Raw genomic sequence first — 23,702 nt, 5'->3', positions numbered from 1 at the left:
GTCACGATGAATGATTTAGCATCCGGGAGCCTCGAGATTCATCTTTGAGCGTGACGCTCCTTCCACCTTGACTTCGAGAAGCGAATAAACTGCGAGAGTGTGATTCCTGCGCTCTCCGTGATGCGGTGAATCTGCTCAGCGCAGACCACGCGCGCTATATAAACCGGGCGCGCGCCAGAGACGGATTACAACAAAAAGGAACAGCTCCGTGGACCTGAAATCACTCGCAACACACCACCGCTGCTCTGAACCAAAAGCAACACAACACACACGGCGAAATGCAAGCCATTAAAAAGGCAATCTCTTGGAAACTTTTTATACTTTCTTACTTATTCGTGGAGGGTTCGTGCCAAGACTTTGGTGGTGGACAGACTCAATTTATTTGCACGTCCGTGCCGAAGGATGTGGACATATGCGCCGCTACCTTGCAAAACAGTATGCCTGGAGAGAATCTGAAGACCACTGTAATGCAGCTCCGGGAGACCGTCCTACAGCAGAAGGAGACCATTATGAACCAAAAAGAGACTATCAGAGAACTGACTTCCAAGTTAACTCGCTGTGAGGGCCAGAGTGCACCTGAGCCCGGACCTGGGGGAAGGAGAAAAGAGACGGGAACCAAAAATACTATGGGGGATGTATCAAGGGGTCCCTCGGACACTTTGGCGCAACTATCGCAGACTTTACAATCTCTAAAGCAGAGATTAGAAAATCTCGAGGTATGTGGTGAACCATAATCTTAACGAAATAATAGCCTTTATACATTTCACCACTCATTTTGGTTGAAAAACGACATGTTTACACTATGGGTTAAAGCACGTTGCACTGTCCTGTCCAACTCACACTGCCGCCCTTCTTTTATTGTACTTTGTCGTCACATTTACTTCCAGGGGTGAACAGCCCTCCACCATGTAGCCTAATACTCTGCACTAATCGTGAAACTTAACAAGTCATGCAGAGGACAGACACCTTGCCGGAGACGAATTTAGTTGCTTGATGTAGGCTACCAGGTTGCTAACTCCACAGGGCAATAAGCTCTAAAGAAGTTAATCTGGCATTAGCCTTACGATGTCCCTCAGCATATGGGTTGTAATGTTTCTCAGTGTTATTTAAACGTTTTTTTAACGAATAATTATTTCATTCCACAGCAATTCAGTCGGAACAACAACTCGGTCCAGGCGAACAGTCTGAAAGACCTGCTTCAGAGTAAAATCGACGATTTGGAGAAGCAGGTGTTATCCCGCGTGAACAGTATAGAAGATGGCAAACCTGGGATGCGGAACGAGACGGAGCAGCGCGGTAGAGTGGAGTCAACACTCACATCCCTGCACCAGAGAATCACCGACCTCGAGAAAGGTGCGAGCTCAAAAACGCGCCAAATACTTGGCCGGCATAGTTTATCCAATTAGTATTGCCGTTTAAAAAAAAAAACGAGCTATTCGGGAAGTACTATTGGGGGACCTTTCAAATCCAACTGAAGTGGTGTTTATTACTAATGAATAGATTCATGTCAAGATACGGAATCAATTGGTAATATGGCTGGTGTCCATAGTGTCGCAGGAGACTCAGTGAGATGGGAGGGGATGGGATCCTGTGAATAGCTGCATTGCTTTGCATATCCAATTTCACAAAGATGTATGGTTTAAGAAGGTGATTTACTGTTTAAGGAATCCGTAAAAGGGGGATGGTGCAGCCTTCTGGATTCAGCACTTTTCCCTTAATTCATGCAGATCAAATCATTACATTCTAATGGAACAGCCGTCTCCACTTGCACCACGAGCCCTTTGAGCAGAGCAAAGTTCGCCAGGACCCTAGGGCATAAAGCTCCGGCTCGTTAAAGCGGGCAACAAACACGGTTGTAAAGGCGCGAGGGAGGGGTGAGGAGAGAGCAGGACCGCTATTCCCACCGCTTTGTTGTGATGCCTATCATGCCGCAGAAAAAAACGTGGAACCACAAGAAACAGGATTATGTTGTACAACTACATTGATCATTCAACCTTCAGCAGCAATCCGCTGCAAATCTCCCCTGCGCATTATGTGATGCTCAGTGACATACTTTACAACCTTCAAAAAAATTACAATCTTGACCCGACAATCACAGTTGGTTGTTAAAGCCATGACTAATGTCCCAGCTTTGATGTCCAACAAATTGGTGTCACTCAGATAGCCGATTTAAAAGGCTATAACTTCTTCACTTGACTTTTACATTTACATTTTAGTCATTTAGCAGGCGCTCTTATCCAGAGCAACTTACAGTTAGTGAGTGCATACATTTTTCATACTGGCCTGAAATAGGTTTCGGTACTCATTTTAGGTGCTGGTACTGTTTATATTTAGGTGCAGGAGCTCCACAATATTTTTGAGCTAATATTCTATAAGAGGAACAGGAGCTCAAGCAGTAGAACATTTGAGGTGCCAGTACTCAGTACTGGTGAGCTCCTGCCCAAGTCAAGCACTGCTTCTATAGGCCTAGGCTAGCCCACAATAATTGTTGTGACAGGTGACATCTTTAACCTTGACCTCTGTTTTGTTTACAGGTCAGAAAGAAAACAGGCCGCTGGATAAATTCCAGCTGACATTCCCGTTGAGGACCAACTACATGTATGCCAAAGTGAAGAAGAGTCTCCCTGAGATGTATGCATTCACTGTATGCATGTGGCTCAAATCCAATGCGTCACCTGGGGTGGGCACGCCGTTCTCCTACGCAGTGCCAGGGCAGGCCAACGAGCTGGTGCTGATTGAGTGGGGGAATAATCCTATGGAGATACTCATCAATGACAAGGTATGCTCACATGTTATTTTACGTGATGCATATATCACCAACAGTATAAAGAATATTATTTGAAAGCAGAGTATTGCATCACAATTATTCTTATTGTGTGAACATGCTGATGGTAGCCTGAATGCCAGCACTGCAAACTACAATGAAATCTAATTTTTGAATTAGACCACACTGACTATAAGGCCTCAAGCTTTTTAATAAGTATGCACGCCTTGTGATTTTAGTTTGCTGCAGTGATGAAAAAAATTACTCTACCCATGCATATACTAAAAGAAAACACTGAAATCCATTCCAGGTAGCTAAATTACCATTCATTATCAACGACGGGAAGTGGCATCACATCTGTGTCACATGGACAACTCGAGATGGAGTATGGGAGGCTTTCCAAGATGGAGTCATGAGGGGCAGTGGAGAAAATCTGGCTCCATACCATCCAATCAAACCACAAGGTGTTCTGATATTGGGACAAGAACAGGTATGTCCATTACAATTTTAATGGTCAGTTTTTACACAATACACTTTAGTACCTTAGGTCATAATATCAAAAGGGAGATGGCCTATAGCATAAACATAGCATCAGCCAGACCTTGAGAGAGGAATAGGCTTATGCATCAATTAAAAACCTGAGCCGCTGAATCTCAGGTTCCATAATAAGATGCAGGAATGTTCCCATTTATGCATGAATTTGGATGAATTATCAAATCAAATCAATCAAATAAATTGTATTTGTCACATGCTTCGTAAACAACAAGTTTAGACTAACAGTGAAATGCTTACTTATGGGCCCTTCCCAACAATGCAGAGAGAAGAAATCTGAAAAATAATAACACAAGGAATAAATACACAATGAATAACGATAACTTGGCTTTCTACACGGGGTACCAGTACTGAGTCGATGTGCAGGGGTACAAGGTAATTGAGGTAGATATGTACATATAGGTAGGGATAAAGTGACTGGGCAACAAGATAGATAATAAACAGTAACAGCAGCGTATGTGATGAGTCAAAAGAGTTAGTGCAAAAAGGGTCAATGCAGATAGTCCGGGTAGCTATTAGTTAACTTTTTAACAACCTATTTAGCACTCTTATGGCTTGTGGGTAGAAGCTGTTCAGGGTCCTCTTGGTTCCAGACTTGGTGCATCGGCACCGCTTGCCGAGAGAACAGTCTATGACTTGGGTGTTCCTCTGACACCGCCTGGTATAGAGGTCCTGGATGGCAGGGAGCTCGGCCCCAGTGATGTACTGGGCCGTATGCACTACTCTCTGTAACGCCTTGTGGTCGAATGCCAAGCAGTTGCCATATCAAGCGGTGATGCAGCCAGTCAAGATGCTCTCAATGGTGCAGCTGTAGAACGTTTTGAGGATCTAAGGGCCCATGACAAATCTTTTCAGCCTCCTGAGGGGGAAGAGACATTGTCCTGCCCTCTTCACGACTGTGTTGGTGTGTGTGGACCATGATAATTCCTTAGTGATGTGGAAACCGAGGAACTTGAACCTCTTGACCTGCTCCACTACAGCCCTGTCGATGTGGATGGAGGCATACTCGGCCCTCCATTTCCTGTAGTCCACAATCAGCTCCTTTTCTTGCTGATGTTGAGGGATAGGTTGTTGTCCTGGCACCACACTGCCCCTGAGGGTCCTCCGTGGATCTGTTGGGGTGGTATGCCAATTGGAGTGGGTCCAGGTTGTCTGGGATGATGGTGTTGATGTGAGCCATGACCAGCCATTCAAAGCATTTCATGGCTACAGATGTGTGCTACGGGGCGAGAGTCATTTAGACAGGCTACCTTGGCGTTCTTGGGCACAGGGACTATGGTGGTCTGCTTGAAACATGTAGGTATTACAGACTGGGTCAGGGAGAGGTTGAAAATGTCAGTGAAGACACTTGCCAGGTGGTCAGCTCATGCTCTGAGTACGCGCCCTGGTAATACATCTGGCCCTGCAGCCTTGTGAATGTTAGCATATTTAAAGGTCTTACTCACATCGGCTACGGAGTGCGTGAACACACAGTCGTCTGGAACAGCACGTGCTCTCATGCATAGTTCAGTGTTGCTAGCCTCGAAGTGAGCATAGAAGGTATTTAGCTCGTCTGGTAGGCTCGCATCACTGGACAGCTCGCAGCTGGGTTCCCTTTGTAATCCGTGATAGTTTGCAAGCCCTGTCACATCGACGAGCATCAGAGCCGTTGTAATAGGATTCGATCTTGGTCCTGTACTGACGCTTTCGTCGGAGGGCGTATTTCTTATAAGTGTCCGGATTAGTGTCCTGTTCCCTGAAAGCTGCAGCTCTAGCCACTGGGAGTGTGAGGAAATATCCTTATTACGCACAAAACCAACATGGCCTCAGGGCAATTTGTATCATTCTGTAGGTAAATATGTAACACTCCATTTAGTATGATATATAACATTACGTACATTACGTTAGTTTACATTATGAATGTAATAGCGGTCGTACAATATCATACGATTTATAGGATGTATAGTATTATACATCTTACCCGGTCATACAATGGCATACGAATTGGATGAAGTACATTATACTACATCTGGGGGGTGTATACTATTATACGTCTTTCTCTGAGACCAGGTTGCTTACTGCGCCTTAACAACAAAGGACAATTATGGGGAGTATTTACGTTGGCGGTTAGGGGAACAAACGACAAAGTTTAGGATAACTTCTATAAAAGGTTAGGAGAACTAAAACAACAAAAGTTAGGAGAATTTACGTAGCAGGTTAGGTGAAATGGGTTAGGTTTCGTATAAGGGTTAAAGGAAGAGTTAGTTAAAATGCTACAGTTGTCCCCAACGTGACTAGATCACACAACCTTTGGATTGCTAGACGGTCACAGATTACTCCCACCCATCCTCCCCGACCAACCTCCCTTACTATCTAAAGTAACTACACCATTACTAGGTATCAAATGTCTTGGAGGTGCTCAGAAATACGTAAACGTATGTTTTGTATGGCTCTGAGGCCAGGCTGATGAAACAGGGCAACCCAAATTCTGATTTATCAGCTCACACTGCAATGGCAAAATGAAAAGCCGTTTGCATGGGAACGTGATTCATTAGATAAAACAATAATCTGGATAAATGAAAAAGTCTACTAATTTGATATATGAGCTAGCCTTGGTTTCTTCTAACAAGCCACAGGGATGGAAGCATGTATACATTATTTAATGGACAAATTAACTCCAAAGGTTAACTTGAAATAATTGCTTTCCTTTGTGTTAGCAGAATATCCATCTTCATTAATTCTATATTATTTTCCACAGGATACGCTTGGAGGGGGCTTTGACGCTACACAAGCTTTTGTTGGAGACCTGGCGAATTTTCATATCTGGGATCGGAAGTTGTCTATTGGAGAGATATACAACCTGGCGACTTGCAGCAGCAAAGCGCAGATAGGCAACGTGTTTTCGTGGTTGGAGAGCAGCATTGATATTTACGGAGGAGCCTCCAAGTGGACATTTGAGGCTTGTCGTCAACTCAACTGAACTGCAGGGAAAAGTGAAAAGCCAATAAGAAATGCGTGTGTTAAAGTCTCTGTTGATAATGCGTCTGATTTGATAGATAAAGACGCATTTATTTCAGTAAATGACATCTGGATTTGTTATAGATATTGAATACTTTATGTGTGGACACTTACTAGATTTCTACCTGTCTAAAATAAGAACATGACCTTCTTGTTCATCTTGGATACTTCAGTTGGATAGTTTTGGCATCTGGTTGGATGCTTCAAAGTGCTTCGTTTGACAGGCCGGTTTGTTATCTCATGGTCTTCAGAGCAATTGACACATACCGGCCAGCGTATCACCACGACGCAGTGCAGACGCAGACAGCACTCCCCGACATAGAACGTCCACCATCAGTAGAATTGGTGACCGTGTAGTTGTCCCCCACAATGAAATCGGGGAGGGCACTGTGGATCTGTCTCCGTCGATTAGTACGTTAGTGCGGTCGTACGTTAGTCACGCGCGATATCTCAGACAGCACTGGCCCGGTTGTGATGAAACTTGAATGATGCGTCTTGCATTAGATATCCGGCATTTACAAAATTACACTGATTGGCCAGATGATGGCGCTATAACAAGAAATGTTAAATATTTAAAATGCTAACGTTGAAAGGTCATGCCCATTACCCCGTTTGATCTAAAGTAATGAAATTCGGTACATAGGTCCCTCTCCTCAAAATAAACAAATTTGCATTAGGGACCCATAAGCTTCGCCATGATGGATTTTCCGCTATTTTGAATTTTGTGAAACACTTAAAACGCTACTCTTCTGGCACCGAATGACCGCTCTGCATGAAACTTGATATGTGGCATCCATGGCAATATTTTCCAGACTAGTACCTAAAACAACATGGCCACTATTGACCAATAAACATTTATGTGGGCATGGTCTGGCACAAATCAGTGAAGAATATTCGTATTGTAACAAACGCTGTCAAGACTCAACATATGACTCAGAGTGATGAGTCTAGCTAACCCATGCGATATCTCAGACACCACTGGCCCGATTTTGACGAAACTTGGGTGAATGATGCCTCTTGCCATAGAGATCCAACATTCACAAAATTACACTGATTGGCACAAGGGGGGCGCTATAGTAATCAACTGTACGTACATTAGTCACACACGATATCTCAGACACCACTGGCCCGATTTTAACGAAACTTGTGTGAATGATGTGTCTTGCCATAGAGATATATCATTTACAAAATTACGCTGATTGGCCCAAGGGGGGCGCTGCATCATTCGTGGGGATGACATGTTTACTGTTGCCTTGTTTTTATAGGACTGGGGACACGCATTTCAACGAATCATGCGATTTTATTTATATTCCCACTGCCTGGGATTTTCACTGTGAACGATGGGTAGACTTGAAAAGGAATGTATACTTCAACGGTTATGAAACAGACACAGCTTTCTGCCCTATTGCTATCTTTCTCTATCACCACCTGCTTGATTTTGTGTAAAGAATGACATATTTATTGCCAACATACAAGCCTGGGTGCCTTGGGATGTTGAAATAACTCAGCACATTCATTATGATTTGCGAAGTATTTTGTGTCGTATTTATTTTCCTGTAGGCCTACAACGAGATTTATTTCCAAAAGAGATATTTATTATCATAACACATTATGTTGGATAATACGATGATTATTGTACTTAAAAGCAATTCATTGAGGTGTTTGTACTTTAATGGGAATGTTATCTGTACAGTAACAGCATGACTTAACTAATTGCTGCAGCAGCATCGTCAAAATCTGCTTTTACTATCCTCCTTTTGGGTTGAGATTTTATACTGTATTGTTATATGCTCAAAGCATGGCGACACTGAAATATGAAAAAGTTCTAATTTTTTAAATAAAATTGTGATACCTGAATCTTTCCCTGTGTGAGTGTTACATTACTGTCACAGAGTAACCCATTCATGCCACAGGCCTACACATGCTTTTGGCAGCATATGAGAGTCCTCTTACATTTCTCTATAGTCTCAATGAACATTGTGAAACCTATGGTCAAGAATCAATGGCAGGTTCAGAGACCTCTCTACACCACTCCCTTTTATTTCCCTTTATATGCACAAACTGAGAGGCATTGAGAGGCCTGGGTTTCAGTATGTGGCATCAGTGGTCAGTGGTGGAACAGCACTACCGCTCTCTTCTTATGGGAACCCTAAATGTTGAATCCTAAAAGTTGTGCCCAGGACGCCGGAGAGGCTAGAGAAGGTCAACGCCATCTGCCTCCTTTAAAGAAAAGGTAGTCCTCATTAGCACTGAATAAATCTCCCAGCCATCGCGACCCAGACAACATCTCAAGGTGCAGCCTATTGCCACCAAGGTCAAGAGCTACCTGGGAAATATTCTGTCCTCCTGACATAAAAATACACATACACAAGCATGCAAGCAAGCAAGAACACAAACACACAATTATTTTGAAGCTTGATGTCTATTAGCAATAGCTTTGAATCGACGACAGGGAGAAAAGAGTTTAACTGAGATACGCAGACGACATGCCCATTTCCTTACATACAAACACTTGACTGACGTGAGACAGTGGAATAAGGTCCAATTATAATAAAGAATGACAGCAGGAGCACAGCAACATACCAAAGTGTAGAATAAAGGGCTCCACTCAATCAAAATAGCACCTGGTTGTTACACTTTGCATAAGAGGCAGTGAAAAACTACAGGCAAAGGATTTTAAAACGGATACATCTAAAACAAGGGCCGTTGTCACAATCTCCATTGCAATGTATCATATTATTATTATTATTAATGTATCCTGTATCCCATATACAATCACAGAAATTCTATGTAAAACCGGTAGTAAATGGTTCCATTGGCAGGGCTTGACATATAGCTAGTAGGGTTCAGGAACTCAGTAATGAGGCCAGGTCGATAATTCATGGTAAAGCCACCTCAGTTGAGTGGTGGGCTTCCCATGATCCACCTCTGGGACATGGACCACATCTGAACATCAACAGTCTTTTCCCCAGGTGCCATCCTGCTGTAGCCTACACATATCCCATAGCCATTACCGCCTGCTGCTCTGGACACAGGTGGAGTTGGGTTACAGAGATCATTCCTACTGTGGTGGAGAACAGCAGGCAGGCTCTCTCTCTATCCCCTGAATGACCTCAGCCTCTGAGTGGCCTCTGGAGCACTGGCCAGAAATAGACCAGAGATAGAATAGGTCATCCTTGTCTTCACCTCTAGACCATGTGTGTCTGGTCTGGAGCAGGCTTTTTTTGGTCTGACCCAAATCCTGGCCCAGATGTTCTGAGGTGTATTTTTAGCCTAGCTGGACAGGAGGGACGGGCCTCTGGTCAGTACTACATGGCCAATAGCACTACTATTCTGATGTAAGGTTCCTATCAGAGTCATCTCCTCCACATCTGTTTGTCCTTATTCTGCTGTTACACCCAAGGACAAAGGTACAGTACCAGCCAAAAGTTTGAACACACCTACTCATTCAAGGGTTTTTCTTTATTTTTACTATTTTCTACATTGTAGAATAATAGTGAAGACATCAAAACTATGAAATAACACATATAGAATCATGTAGTAACCAAAAAAGTGTTAAACAAATCAAAATATATTTTAGATTTTAGATTCTTCAAAGTAGCCACCCTTTGACTTAATGACAGCTTTGCACACTCTTGGCATTCTCTCAACCAGCTTCACCTGGAATCCTTTTCCAACATTTTTGAAGGAGTTCCCACATATGCTGAGCACTTGTTGGCTGCTTTTCCTTCACTCTGCGGTCCAACTAATCCCAAACCATCTCAATTGGGTTGAGGTCGGGTGATTGTGGAGGCCAGGTCATCTGATGCAGCACTCCATCACTCTCCTTCTTGGTAAAATAGCCCTTACACAGCCTGGAGGTGTGTTTGGTCATTGTCCTGTTGAATAACAAATGTTAGTCCCACTAAGCTCAAACCAGATGGGATGGCGTATTGCTGCAGAATGCTGTGGTAGCCATGCTGGTTAAGTGTGCCTTGATGGTTTTTGCGACTGCACTTGAAGAAACGTTCAAAGTGACCTTCAGGTATTAAAGTAATGATGGACTGTCGTTTCTCTTTGCTTATTTGAGCTGTTCTTGCTATAATATGGACTTGGTCTTTTACCAAATAGGGCTATCTTCTGTATATCACCCGTACCTTGTCACAACACAACTGATTGGCTCAAACGCATTAAGAAGGAAAGAAATTCCACAAATGAACTTTTAACAGGGCACACCTGTTAATTGAAATGCATTCCAGGTGACCACCTCATGAAACTGGTTGAGAGAATGCCTGTGCAAAGCTGTCATCAAGGCAAAGGGTCTACTTTGAAGAATCTCAAATATAAAACATATTTTGATTTGTTTAACACTTTTGTGGTTACTACATGATTCCATATGTGTTATTTCATAGTTGTGATGTCTTCACTTTTATTCTACAATGTAGAAAATAGTTTTTTATTTTTTATAAAGAAAACCCTTGAATGAGTACGTGTCCAAACTTTTGACTGGTACTGTATATCTCATGGTCTGAAATCTAACAACCAACTCCAGTTTTTCACCAAATTCAGAAACACTTCTTCTCTCTCCCTTGCTGTGACGCAGTAGGAGCAGTAAGAATAACACTGGGGCAGTTTTGAACAGGTAAAGGCTGGTAGCTGGAGGCAACATGGATAACAAGCTCACAGTGCTGCACTGGGAACCCAATATCCTACTACAGGTGTACTTCAGCATCTCATTGCTTGAAACTCAAATCCACAACTCAAAGGTAATTGGCTCTCAACAGACAGTCAACGAACAGTAATATCTGTGGAGGGAGCTGAAGGTTTGAGTTGCCAAACGTCAGCCTCTGTAACGATCCCGGCAGTCTGAGTCGGGTCCTGTCTGTGGACTAGTTTTTTCTGCTCGGGATCTCCAGTTTCCCGAGGGTTCTGGAACGCTCCGGGGAGCTCTCTTGATTTCCGCACCTGCATCCCATCAGCAATCTGCACACCTGGTCCTGATCATCACCCTTCTTAGGCTCTGGCCTAACATCCATTCCCTGCCGGATCGTTAGCCATGAACAGTAGGTTTACCAGAGTATCAGTCTTAGAGCCTAGCGTTAGTTTTGTTGTTTTTGCACCTTGTTGGTTTGTTGCTTACTTACCCCCGTTTTGTTCCATCTGCAGTCACCCGTCCGGAACCTTCATCCAACCTCTGCCTGGTGGTCGGGCGGCTGCCGACCCAGGATGGGATCAACCACTGCACCCCCAACAACTAATCAACGCCGCCCGCTCTGTTCCCTGGATTATTCAGCATCACTCTTGAATTTGTAAATAAACACTCACCTTCGTTTCAACTTACCTTGTCCTGGTCTGCTTCTGGGTTCTGGCTTAGCAACTCGTGACAGAACGATCCGGCCAGTAATGAACCCAGCGGACCTGGACTCTGTTCGCCATGCCATTACCCAGCAGGAGAAGATGTTGGGCCATCATAGCACGGTACTACAGGAGATCGCGTTGTCAGTTCGGAACCTTTCTACCGGTCTGACGGAGGTCCAGAACCAACGCAAGTTTCCGGTGGAGGATCCACTACCGGTTTCACCCGTCTCGCCTGCCGCTTCTGAAGCTGTGTCCTTCCGTGAGCCCAAGGTTCCGACGCCGGATAAATATGAGGGGAGCTGGGAAGATGCCGTTCCTTCCTTATGCAGTGTGGATTAGTGTTCGATCTACAGCCCTACTCTTATGCCACCAGACAAGGCTAGGATAGCCTTTGTGATTGAGTTGCTGCGTGGTCGAGCGCTGGAGTGGGCTTCAGCCGTTTGGGAACGACAGGATCCCTGCATGGCTTCATACCAGGGGTTCACGGCCGAGATGAGGAAGCTCTTCGACCATTCCGTCCGAGGGAGGGACGAGCTAGGCGCCTGTTTTCGCTTCGCCAAGGAACTTCGCAGCGTGGCCGACTTCGTGATCGAGTTCAAGACGTTGGCTGTGGAGAGTGGGTGGAATGAGGAGGCTCTGCAAGCAGCCTTTTACCAGGGTCTGTCGGAGCAGCTCAAGGATGAGTTGATCTCCTATCCGGAGCCTAGTGACCTGGACAGCTTGGTAGCCTTGTCTATTCGGGTGGATAATCGAGTCCGAGAGCGAAGGAGGGAGAAGCAATGGGTTCCGTCCAACCGATCAGCTTCTCAGGTTCCAGTCGGGTTCGTCAAACTGCGCGGCTCGCTAAAGTTGGGAGGACTTTTAGCGAGCCAGTTTCGACCTCTCAATACCTCTGTCAGACCCCGTTTCCCGGCTACCCTTATGAACAGGAATCAGAGCTTAGCGATTAACGCTTTGTCGATTCAGGTGCCGATGGAAGCTTTCTAGATGCCGAGTTGGTGGAACAGCTGGGGCTTTCCAAGGAGCAATTGCCGGAAGCCATTGAAGCTACCACTCTGGACGGCAGTAGTCTGGCACGTATCACGATGAGGACTGAACCGGTTAAGATGCTGTTGTCGGGAATCATTCTGAGATGATTTCATTCTTCATTCTGCCGTCTTCCCATGTTCCTCTGGTCCTTGGATACCCCTGGCTGAAGGAACACAATCCCACGTTCGATTGGGTGACGGGCAAGGTAACGAGTTGGAGCCTTGATTGTCATGCTAACTGTCTCAAGACTGCCTGCCCCCATTCGGTTCCCAGTCAGGTGATTGAGGCTAAACCCCCAGATTTGTCCCCTGGTTCCCGAGACATATCACGATTTGGGGAAGTTTTCAGTAAGCAGAAGGCTCTGTCACTCCCTCCCCACCGACCATATGATTGTGCCATCAACCTGTTCCCTGGAGCTGTCTACCCCAAGGGAAGGTTATACAGTATCTCCCGACCTGAACGTGAGGCTTTGGAGACCTACATCAAGGAGTCCCTAGCTGCTGGTCTCGTTCGTCCCTCGTCATCACCCCTGGGGGCAGGATTCTTCTTTGTGGGTAAGAAGGATGGCTCTCTTCGACCGTGTATTGATTATCGGGGGTTGAATGACATCACGGTCAAGAACAAGTATCCCCTGCCCTTGATGAGTTCTGCCTTCGACTCCTTACAGGGTGCTACGGTGTTCACCAAGCTAGACCTACGCAATGCGTATCACATGGTCCGGATCAGAGAGGGGGACGAGTGGTTGACGGGTTTCAATACACCGATGGGTCACTTCGAGTATCAGGTGATGCCGTTTGGACTGACCAATGCTCCAGCGGTATTCCAGAGTATGGTGAACGACGTCCTGAGAGATATGATCGGTCTCTTTGTGTTTGTTTACCTGGATGACATTCTGATCTTCTCGAAGGAACCTTCCGACCACGTCCAGCATGTCCGGCAGGTTCTGCAGCGATTGTTGGAGAATCGCCTGTTCGTGAAGGCCGAGAAGTGCGAGTTTCACGCCCACACGACATCCTTTCTCGGGTACATCATCTCCAGGGGAGAGATTAGGATGGACCAGGAGAAGGTTAGAGCGGTTCTGGAATGGGCCCAGCCCGGTACGAGATTGCAGCTCCAGAGATTTTTGGGGTTTGCGAATTTCTACCGCAGATTCATCCGGGATTACAGCCGTGTGGCCGCTCCGTTAACTGCCTTGACTTCCAGTATCAGGACCTTCAAGTGGAATCCGGAGGCGGATCGAGCGTTTCTGGATTTGAAGAGGCGATTCACCAACGCACCGATTCTCTCTCAACCGGACACGGCCCGTCAGTTCGTCGTTGAAGTGGACGCGTCTGATGTGGGAGTTGGCGCCATCCTGTCGCAGCGTGCTCCACGGACAGTAAACTCCATCCCTGCGCCTACTACTCTCGTCGCCTTTCGCCTGCGGAGAGGAATTACGATGTGGGTAACCGGGAGCTTCTCACGGTGAAACTTGCCCTTGGAGGAGTGGCGCCACTGGTTGGAGGGGGCGGAGCAACCGTTTATTGTCTGGACTGACCACAAGAATCTTGCTTACGTGCAATCGGCTAAACGCTCTCAACTCCCGTCAGGCCAGGTGGGCGTTGTTTTTCGGACGATTCAAGTTTTCCCTGACGTTCCGACCTGGATCTAAGAACGGCAAGGCGGACGCCTTGTCTCGGATGTTCTCCAAGACGGAGGAGAGTGGGTCCAAGACCGAGACAATTCTCCCCGGAACTGCGTCGTGGGAGCTGTTAGGTGGAAGATTGAGGAGGAGGTGATGGCGGCTCTTCGGACGCAGCCCGGACCCGTAACGGTCCACCCGGGTCGGTTGTTTGTGCCTGAGTCGGTTCGTCCCTGCGGTCCTCAAATGGTCCCACGCCAGCAAGATGGCTTGTCACCCTGGCGTGGCTCGGACGATGGCGTTTCTTCGCAGACGTTTTTGGTGGCCTGCCATGGCCGAGGATACTCGGGGTTATGTTGCTGCCTGTCCAGTGTGTGCGCAGAATAAGGGTACCAATCGGCCCAGCTCTGGACTACTTCACCCCCTTCCTATTCCCCGGCGACCATGGTCGCATCTGGCCCTGGACTTTGTCACTGGGTTGCCCGCTTCTGAGGGGAACACGGTCGTTCTGACTATCGTGGACAGATTCAGCAAGTTCGCCCACTTTGTGCCAATTGCCAAGCTTCCCTCTGCCTCGAGACGTCCGAGATCCTGGTTAGGGGAGGTTTTCAGGGTCCACGGGTTGCCCAGTGATATCGTTTTCCGACCGTGGCCCTCAGTTTACCTCTGCTGTCTGGAAGTCCTTCTGTTTGGCCATTGGAGCTACAGTCAGTCTCACATCTGGTTTTCACCCCCAATCTAATGGTCAGGCGGAGAGAGCCAACCAGAAGATGGAATCACGCTACGCTGCCTGGCCTCTTCCAACCCCACCTCCTGGGTCTCTCAGTTGCCTTGGGTTGAGTATGCCCACAATACTCTCCCTACATCGGCCACTGGGATGTCTCCCTTCCAGTGCCTGTATGGCTACCAACCTCCCTTGTTCCCTTCTCAGGAGAAGGAGCTCTCAGTGCCTTCTGTTCAGGCCCATATTCGCTGTTGCCACCGGACCTGGCATCGGGCCAGAAAGGCACTCTTTAGAGTTTCCGGACCGGTATCAGCTCCAGGCGAATCGTCGCCGGATCCCCGCTCCCACCTACACCATCGGAGATAGGGTCTGGTTGGCGACACGGGATCTTCCTTCTACGGACTGAGTCTAGGAAGTTGTTACCGAAGTTCATTGGTCCGTTTGTGGTGGAGAAGGTGATCAATCCGGTGGCAGTTCGACTCAAACTCCCGAGGACGCTCAGAGTCCATCCCACCTTTCATGTCTCCTGCCTCAAGCCGGTTTTCCTCAGTCCTCTGTTGCCTCCTCCGCCTCCTCCTCCTCCTCCTCGGATGATCGGAGGTGGTCCTGCCTACACGGTGCGACGCATCATGGATTCCAGACGGCGGGGCCGGGGTTTCCAGTATCTCGTGGATTGGGAGGGGTATGGTCCTGAAGAGAGGAGTTGGATTCCGCGCGACAGATCCTAGATGCTGACCTCATCCGTGACTTCACCGCCTCCATCCTGGCGCTCCGGGAGTCCGCCCGGTGGCGTTCGTCGGAGGGGGGGGTACTGTAACGATCCCGGCAGTCTGAGTCGGGTCCTGTCTGTGGACTAGTTTTTTCTGCTCGGGATCTCCAGTTTCCCCGAGGGTTCTGGAACGCTCCGGGGAGCTCTCTTGATTTCCGCACCTGCATCCCATCAGCAATCTGCACACCTGGTCCTGATCATCACCCTTCTTAGGCTCTGGCCTAACATCCATTCCCTGCCGGATCGTTAGCCATGAACAGTAGGTTTACCAGAGTATCAGTCTTAGAGCCTAGCGTTAGTTTTGTTGTTTTTGCACCTTGTTGGTTTGTTGCTTACTTACCCCCGTTTTGTTCCATCTGCAGTCACCCGTCCGGAACCTTCATCCAACCTCTGCCTGGTGGTCGGCGGCTGCCGACCCAGGATGGGATCAACCACTGCACCCCCAACAACTAATCAACGCCGCCCGCTCTGTTCCCTGGATTATTCAGCATCACTCTTGAATTTGTAAATAAACACTCACCTTCGTTTCAACTTACCTTGTCCTGGTCTGCTTCTGGGTTCTGGCTTAGCAACTCGTGACAGCCTCGAAACCTTAATGACTTGGAGAAGATCTGCAAAGAGGAGTGGAACAAAATCCTTCCTGAGATGTATGCAAACCTGGTGGCCAAATACAAGAAACGTCTGACCTCTGTGATTGCCAACAAGGGTTTTGCCACCAAGTACTAAGTCATGTTTTGCAGAGGGGTCAAATACTTATTTCCCTCATTAAAATGCAAATCAATTCATAACATTTTTGACATGCATTTTTCTGGATTTCTTTTGTTGTTATTCTGTCTCTCACTGTTCAAATAAACCTACCATTAAAATTATAGACTGATAATTTATTTTTCAGTGGGCAAACGTACAACATCAGCAGGGGGTCAAATACTTTTTTCCCTCACTGTACCACGCTCCACACAACAGTGCTACTGTCACGGTTTCGGCCGAGGCTGCCTCTCTCCCTTGTTCGGGCAGGCTTCGGCGTTCGTTGTCTCCGGAATACTAGCTGCCACCGTTGTATGTTTCATGTTCGCTTGCTTTTGTCTGATTGTTGTCACACCTGTTTTCATTTAGTGTCATTAGTGTCCTATTTAGTTCTCGTTGTGTTTGTCAGGTGTTGTGTGTTATTGATTTTTGTCTGTCGTGTGTAGGGCTGATGTTCGCTATTTCGCTCGGTTGAGCTTCCCTCCACTGCGTGGAGTGTTTACGCACCTGTGTAGTGCGCATTTGTTTTGTGCGCCTTCGTGCGTTATTTCGCCTACGGGCAAGTGTTCTCGTATTTCCTTGTTGGAGAGTTACTAAAGTCTGTTGGACTATACTTCGGTGTCCTGCGTTTGATTCCACCACTACACCCACCTACAGCACGCGTGACAGAATAACACACCTTAAAATGGAATCAGCAGGAGCCGCAGCAGCCCAGACGACGCTGGAGGACCAGGTTCGGGAACAACGGGACCAGATCCTGCAGATGGGGACCGCACTGCAGGAGGTGATCACCACCATTCGAGGCTGGGGAACGCCTCCACCGCCACCCTCCCTGCCAGCACCATCGGCCAGTCCGCCCATTCCAGCACCGGAACCCCGAGGAGTCCGACTCTCGCTCCCGAGGTCCTACGATGGAACCGCGGCCGGGTGTCAGGGATTCCTTCTCCAGGTGGAGCTGTACCTGGCCACCGTGCACCCGGCGCCCTCGGGACATGAGAGCGTGTCCGCCCTGATCTCCTGCCTTTCCGGGAAGGCATTGGAATGGGCCAACGCGGAGTGGAGGAGGATCGACGCGGACACCATCACGTACGACGAGTTCTCCCGCCGCTTTAGGGCGGTGTTTGACCATCCCCCGGAGGGGAAAGCGGCGGGGGAGCGTCTGGTCTTCCTCCGGCAGGGGAGGAGGAGTGCTCAAGAGTTCGCCCTCGAATTCCGTACTCTAGCGGCAGATGCAGGGTGGAATGATCGGGCTCTCGTCGATCACTACAGGTGTAGTCTACGAGAGGACGTCCGTCGGGAGCTGGCTTGTAGGGACACCAGCCTCTCGTTCGACCAGTTGGTCGACATGTCCATCAGGCTGGATAACCTACTAGCTACCCGCGGACGTTCCGAGGGGGGTCCGACCATTTCACCCTCCAGCGCCTCCGAGCCGTGTCCCATGGAGCTCGGGGGTGCTGGCGCTAGAGAGAGGAGGGGTCGAGCACTAGGGGGTCCATCCCCTGCACCAACTGTGGTCGGGAGGACACACCGCGGCTAGGTGCTGGGGATGGCCTCCTAGGGGAGAGGACGACAGGTCCCGCACTGGGGATTCCTTCCAGGTGAGTAGGCGCCCCACTCACCCAGATCTCTCTATTGTACATTTCTGTTTGCCTGTGAGTTTTCCACAGGTAGCACCTCATTCCCAGCATAAGGCGCTGGTAGATTCAGGCGCGGCTGGGAATTTTATTGATAAGAAATTTTGTTTAGCTTTAGGGATTCCCCTTCTTCCTGTTGATGTCCCTTTCCCCGTTCATGCCCTAGATAGCCGTCCGTTGGGTGCGGGCTTGATCAGGGAGGTCACTGCGCCACTTAGGATGTGTGCGCAGGGGGTCATCAGGAGATGATTCAGCTATTTCTGATTGACTCTCCTGCGTATCCGGTGGTGCTGGGCATGCCCTGGTTGAGTACCCATAACCCATCTATTTCGTGGCAGGAGAGGGCTCTGATGGAGTGGTCTGCCCAGTGTGTGGGTAGATGTTTAGGCGTTTCCGTAGGGGCTACCTCGGTGGAGAGTCCAAACCAGGTGCCCGCATTGCACGTTCCCCCTGAGTATGGGGATTTGGCTATTGCGTTTAGTAAGTCGAGGGCAACGCAGTTGCCGCCCCCATAGGCAGGGAGATTGTGCGATAGACCTCCAGGCAGGAGCTGCGCTCCCACGGAGCCATGTGTATCCTCTGTCTCAGGAGGAGAAGAAAGCTATGGAGACTTACATAGACGAATCTCTGAGACAAGGATACATACGGCCTTCCACTTCCCCTGCATCCTCGAGTTTCTTTTTTGTGAAGAAGAAGGATGGTGGTTTGCGCCCATGCATCGATTACCGTGGTCTCAATCAGATCACGGTGAAGTACAGTTATCCACTCCCGCTGATTGCGACCATGACTGAGTCCTTGCATGGGGCGCGTTTCTTCACTAAATTAGATCTCAGGAGCGCGTACAACTTGGTGCGCATCAGGGAGGGCGATGAATGGAAGACAGCCTTTAGTACCACCTCGGGCCATTACGAGTATCTTGTCATGCCATACGGGTTGATGAACGCTCCGTCAGTTTTCCAATCATTCGTGGATGAGATCTTCAGGGACATGCAGGGGCAGGGGGTCGTGGTGTACATAGATGACATTCTCGTGTACTCGCCTACCCGTGTCGAGCATGTGGCCCTGGTGCGCAGAGTGTTGCGGAGGCTGGTGGAGCACGACCTGTATGTTAAGGCAGAGAAGTGTCTGTTTTTCCAGGAGTCGGTCTCCTTTTTGGGGTATCAGTTGTCTGCGTCAGGGGTGAAGATGGAGGTAGACCGGGTGTCAGCCGTGCGTAATTGGCAAACACCAACCACTGTGAAGGAGGTGCAGCAGTTTTTGGGGTTTGCGAATTACTACCGGAGGTTTATCCGGGGTTTTTGGACAGGTGGCAGCTCCCATCACGTCTCTCTTGAAGGGGGGCCCGGTGCGTCTGCAGTGGTCTGCCGAGGCGGACAGGGCATTTGGGAGGCTGAAGGACCTGTTTACCTCGGCTCCAGTGCTGGCGCATCCGGATCCCTCTTTACCATTTCAGGTAGAGGTGGACGCGTCTGAGGCCGGTATAGGAGCCGTGCTTTCACAAAGATCAGGCGCGCCACCTAAACTCCGCCCCTGTGCCTTTTATTCCAAGAAGCTCAGTCCGGCGGAGCGAAACTATGACGTAGGGGACAGGGAGCTGTTAGCCGTGGTACAGGCCCTAAAGGTGTGGAGGCACTGGCTTGAGGGGGCTCAACACCCTTTCCTCATTTTGACGGACCACCGTAACCTGGAGTACATCCGGGCAGCGAGAGGCTAAACCCTCGGCAGGCTAGATGGAATATGTTTTTGACCCGGTTTACGTTTAAGATCACGTACATCCCTGGGTCCCAGAACGGTAAGGCAGATGCGCTGTCTCGGCGGTATGACACGGAGGAGAGGTCCGTGGAGCCCACTCCCATACTGCCGGAGTCGTGTCTGGTGGCACCGGTAGTGTGGGAGGTCGATGCTGAGCTCGAGCGGGCGTTACGCACCGACCCTAGTCCACCACAGTGCCCGGAGGGTCGGAAGTACGTTCCGCTCGAGGTTCGGGATCGATTGATCTATTGGGCTCACACGTCACCCTCCTCTGGACATCCGGGTATCGGCCGGACAGTGCACTGTCTTAGTGCCAAGTACTGGTGGCCCACGTTGGCAAGGGATGTGAGGGTTTATGTTTCCTCCTGCTCGGTGTGCGCCCAGTGTAAGGCGCCTAGACATCTGCCTAGGGGTAAGTTACTACCCCTGCCCGTGCCACAACGACCATGGTCCCACCTCTCGGTGGATTTCCTTACTGACCTTCCTCCCTCACAGGGGAATACCACTATACTGGTCGTTGTGGACCGGTTTTCTAAGGCCTGTCGTTTGCTCCCCATGCCGGGTCTTCCTACCGCCCTGCAAACTGCCGAAGCCCTATTCACCCATGTGTTCCGGCACTACGGGGTACCCGAGGATATTGTGTCTGATCGAGGTCCCCAATTTACCTCCAGAGTCTGGAGGGCCTTTATGGAGCGGTTGGGGGTCTCGGTGAGCCTCACCTCGGGTTACCACCCGGAGAGTAATGGGCAGGTGGAACGTGTAAACCAGGATGTGGGCAGGTTTCTTAGAACATACTGCCAGGACCGGCCGGAGGAGTGGGCAAGGTACGTTCCCTGGGCCGAAATGGCCCAGAATTCCCTACGCCATTCCTCCACTAACCTAACCCCCTTTCCAATGTGTGTTGGGTTACCAGCCGGTTCTGGCACCCTGGCAGCAGAGCCAGATCGAGGCTCCTGCGGTGGATGAGTGGGCGAGGCGCTCGGAGGAGACATGGAACGCTGCACACGTCCACCTGCAGCGGGCCCTCCGACGTCATAAGGCGAGCGCCGATCTCCACCACAGTGAGGGACCGGTGTACGCACCTGGTGATCGAGTCTGGCTCTCTACCAGGAACCTGCCCCTCCGCCTGCCCTGTCGGAAACTGGGTCGGCGGTTTGTAGGGCCATTTAAAGCCGGTGGTAGCTGGCCCACTCCAAGAAAGTGAGATCAGGGAGACTCCTCCGCCCCCATTGGACATCGAGGGGGCACCGGCGTACTCCGTGAGGTCCATCTTGGATTCGAGACGTCGGATGGGGGGTCTCCAGTATCTAGTGGAGTGGGAGGGGTACGGTCCGGAGGAGCGGTGCTGGGTGCCGAGGAGAGACATTTTGGACCCGTCTCTCCTGACGGAATTCCATCGTGGGAACCCGACGCACCCTGCTCCGCGTCCTCCGGGTCGCTCCCCGAGGCCGGAGTCGGCGCACGTCTGGAGCCGCGCGTCAAGGGGGGTACTGTCACGGTTTCGGCCGAGGCTGCCTCTCTCCCTTGTTCGGGCAGGCTTCGGCGTTCGTTGTCTCCGGAATACTAGCTGCCACCGTTGTATGTTTCATGTTCGTTTGCTTTTGTCTGATTGTTGTCACACCTGTTTTCATTTAGTGTCATTAGTGTCCTATTTAGTTCTCGTTGTGTTTGTCAGGTGTTGTGTGTTATTGATTTTTGTCTGTCGTGTGTAGGGCTGATGTTCGCTATTTCGCTCGGTTGAGCTTCCCTCCACTGCGTGGAGTGTTTACGCACCTGTGTAGTGCGCATTTGTTTTGTGCGCCTTCGTGCGTTATTTCGCCTACGGGCAAGTGTTCTCGTATTTCCTTGTTGGAGAGTTACTAAAGTCTGTTGGACTATACTTCGGTGTCCTGCGTTTGATTCCACCACTACACCCACCTACAGCACGCGTGACAGCTACATACCCAACTACCCAATAGACCCTGTCCCTGACACTTTGACTCACACTCCACACTGGCAGGTCATCCCATTCACAGCTAATAGAGCCTTTGACATGTGATGGGAGGGGACGAGTACTGCATACAGTTGGCTCACCCATAGAATGATCTGCCCTAAATTATTAATTGTATTTGTGTTTGTATGTGTGTCCATAGCTCTGACCACTATGGTTTTCTCACAGATCCCTGGTCCAGCTGACAAGCTTGGCCGGTTGGCCTGTGTGACCTTGCCGTCTGCATCCAGCTAGCTATGACTGTACGAAGGTGGCAGCTAACAAGATCTCTCTCTCTCCTGCCATCTTCCACCTGCTTTGACTACGTAATGAGAAAAAGCCAGGCACTGTCCCACCAGTGACCAGAGCCTGATGAAAAATTCATGACCAGGGTGGGTAAACAGCCCCTCAATGTGGGTCAGCAGAGAGGAGAGGAGGAAATTATGCAAAGGTCATCTTAATGTTGAATATGATCCTTACTTCTTGTGACAAATAGGAAAACCTTAGGAGGTGGGTATTGGATTGTTGATAAGAATGTTGGTCCATGACAGTACAAGTGGTTAGAGGGTTAGCGCGTCTGATAGGGCAGCTGTAGAGCTTGGAAAAACATGACATCATCAGAAAGAGGTCATAGAAGCACTACATCCAGTATGACTATCTGTCGTTGGTCAAATGATCAATACCCCAAGTGGGTGGGAGTGGCCTTAGACCAATGGGAGTTTCCTAGAGAGGCTGAATGAAGGGTGACCCTGAGAAGTCCAATATCACCAATTACCATTGATGTAAACCCTACCATTAAAGGCCTTGTGAAACTCCTTTGTAGTTAGTTTAAAACTCCTTCCCAGCTTGTTTGAGCAAGCACAAGCACTAGATCACTGTTCCAATCAAACCTTATTATGCTAAGCATTTCTGGTCAGCCTTATTAAATATGTACCCTATTCATAATTGCACAGCATTAGCAAACCATTCCCATTCATCTCTCTGGTAATTATTTCATGGTGGATTATAGCAGGCAGCGTTACAGTGGATCCCCTCTGACTGTCTAGAGTAGAGGCCGACGGAGCTCTGTGGTTGACTGGCGCAGAGACAAGACAAGAGGCATTTGTAAGGCAAACTGAAACAGAATATACATGAGACACATCCATATTCGCCCTTAATCTCACAACCTTCTCTATGGCTGTCAGACTCATGCTCAACACTCCATGTCACTGAATGAATAATTTATTTCATCCCGGGAAGCAAAGGAAATTCTCCTCCAGATCTCTCTTTTGCCAGTGCACCAGCCAGCCACTCAGATTCACTACTTCTGCCACAGCCGCAGTCGACGCTTTGCCTCTCTGGAGAAATACAAACACAAACATCAGGCTGGGCAGATTCCTTTGAAGAACCCTCCCGAGCTATCCCAGATAGGCAGGTATATGATAACTTCTCTAGGGGTAAAGTCATTTTGGACTAGTGCTTTTAAGAAAAGAAGCTAGTTCAGCATGCTTTACATACAAATCACCTGCTCTTAGCACCAGGGATGAATATCACTGCAGGTTGTATAGAATCATCAGCACGAATAAAATGTGGGGAGTATATAGATGGTAAGTATCAAACTGCAGCACCCTCAGAAGTCACCATTAGAGCAGCCCCCCCTCTCTGAGAGGCCTTAGCCACGGGAGGTGTATGACAGAAGCCGGCACCACAGGAATAATTTTCAAAACGTTGCCACAATCTCTGCACCCTCTGGGAGCAATGCCAGGGGCTGTGTTCCATAATCAGGTCTATCAGAGACAGAGCACCTCCCCACCATCTTTCACCCCCACCC

At 48.9% G+C, this 23,702-nt stretch overlaps 1 protein-coding gene across 1 annotated transcript; it reads left to right on the top strand.

Moving 5' to 3' along the window:
- The first annotated feature begins 204 nt into the window (after positions 1 to 204).
- LOC121551195 (neuronal pentraxin-1-like) lies at positions 205 to 8,170 on the top strand. Its single transcript, XM_041863741.1, has 5 exons — positions 205 to 716; positions 1,146 to 1,353; positions 2,535 to 2,779; positions 3,075 to 3,254; positions 6,054 to 8,170. Exons 1-5 carry the CDS (start codon positions 279 to 281, stop codon positions 6,273 to 6,275), a joined length of 1,293 nt encoding a protein of 430 aa, XP_041719675.1. The 5' UTR covers positions 205 to 278; the 3' UTR covers positions 6,276 to 8,170.
- The last annotated feature ends 15,532 nt before the right edge of the window (positions 8,171 to 23,702 follow it).

Source organism: Coregonus clupeaformis, unplaced genomic scaffold (assembly GCF_020615455.1).
Source record: "Coregonus clupeaformis isolate EN_2021a unplaced genomic scaffold, ASM2061545v1 scaf0100, whole genome shotgun sequence".
NCBI classification, from domain to species: Eukaryota; Metazoa; Chordata; class Actinopteri; order Salmoniformes; family Salmonidae; genus Coregonus; species Coregonus clupeaformis.
This window is presented reverse-complemented; position numbering and strand designations above follow the sequence as displayed.

Coding starts and splice junctions, on each gene's coding strand:
- LOC121551195 (XM_041863741.1), top strand. CDS start 279: ATGCAAGCCATTAAAAAGGCAATCTCTTGGAAACTTTTTATACTTTCT. Junction 2,780..3,074: donor AGATACTCATCAATGACAAG/GTATGCTCACAT, acceptor AATCCATTCCAG/GTAGCTAAATTACCATTCAT. Junction 3,255..6,053: donor TGATATTGGGACAAGAACAG/GTATGTCCATTA, acceptor TATTTTCCACAG/GATACGCTTGGAGGGGGCTT.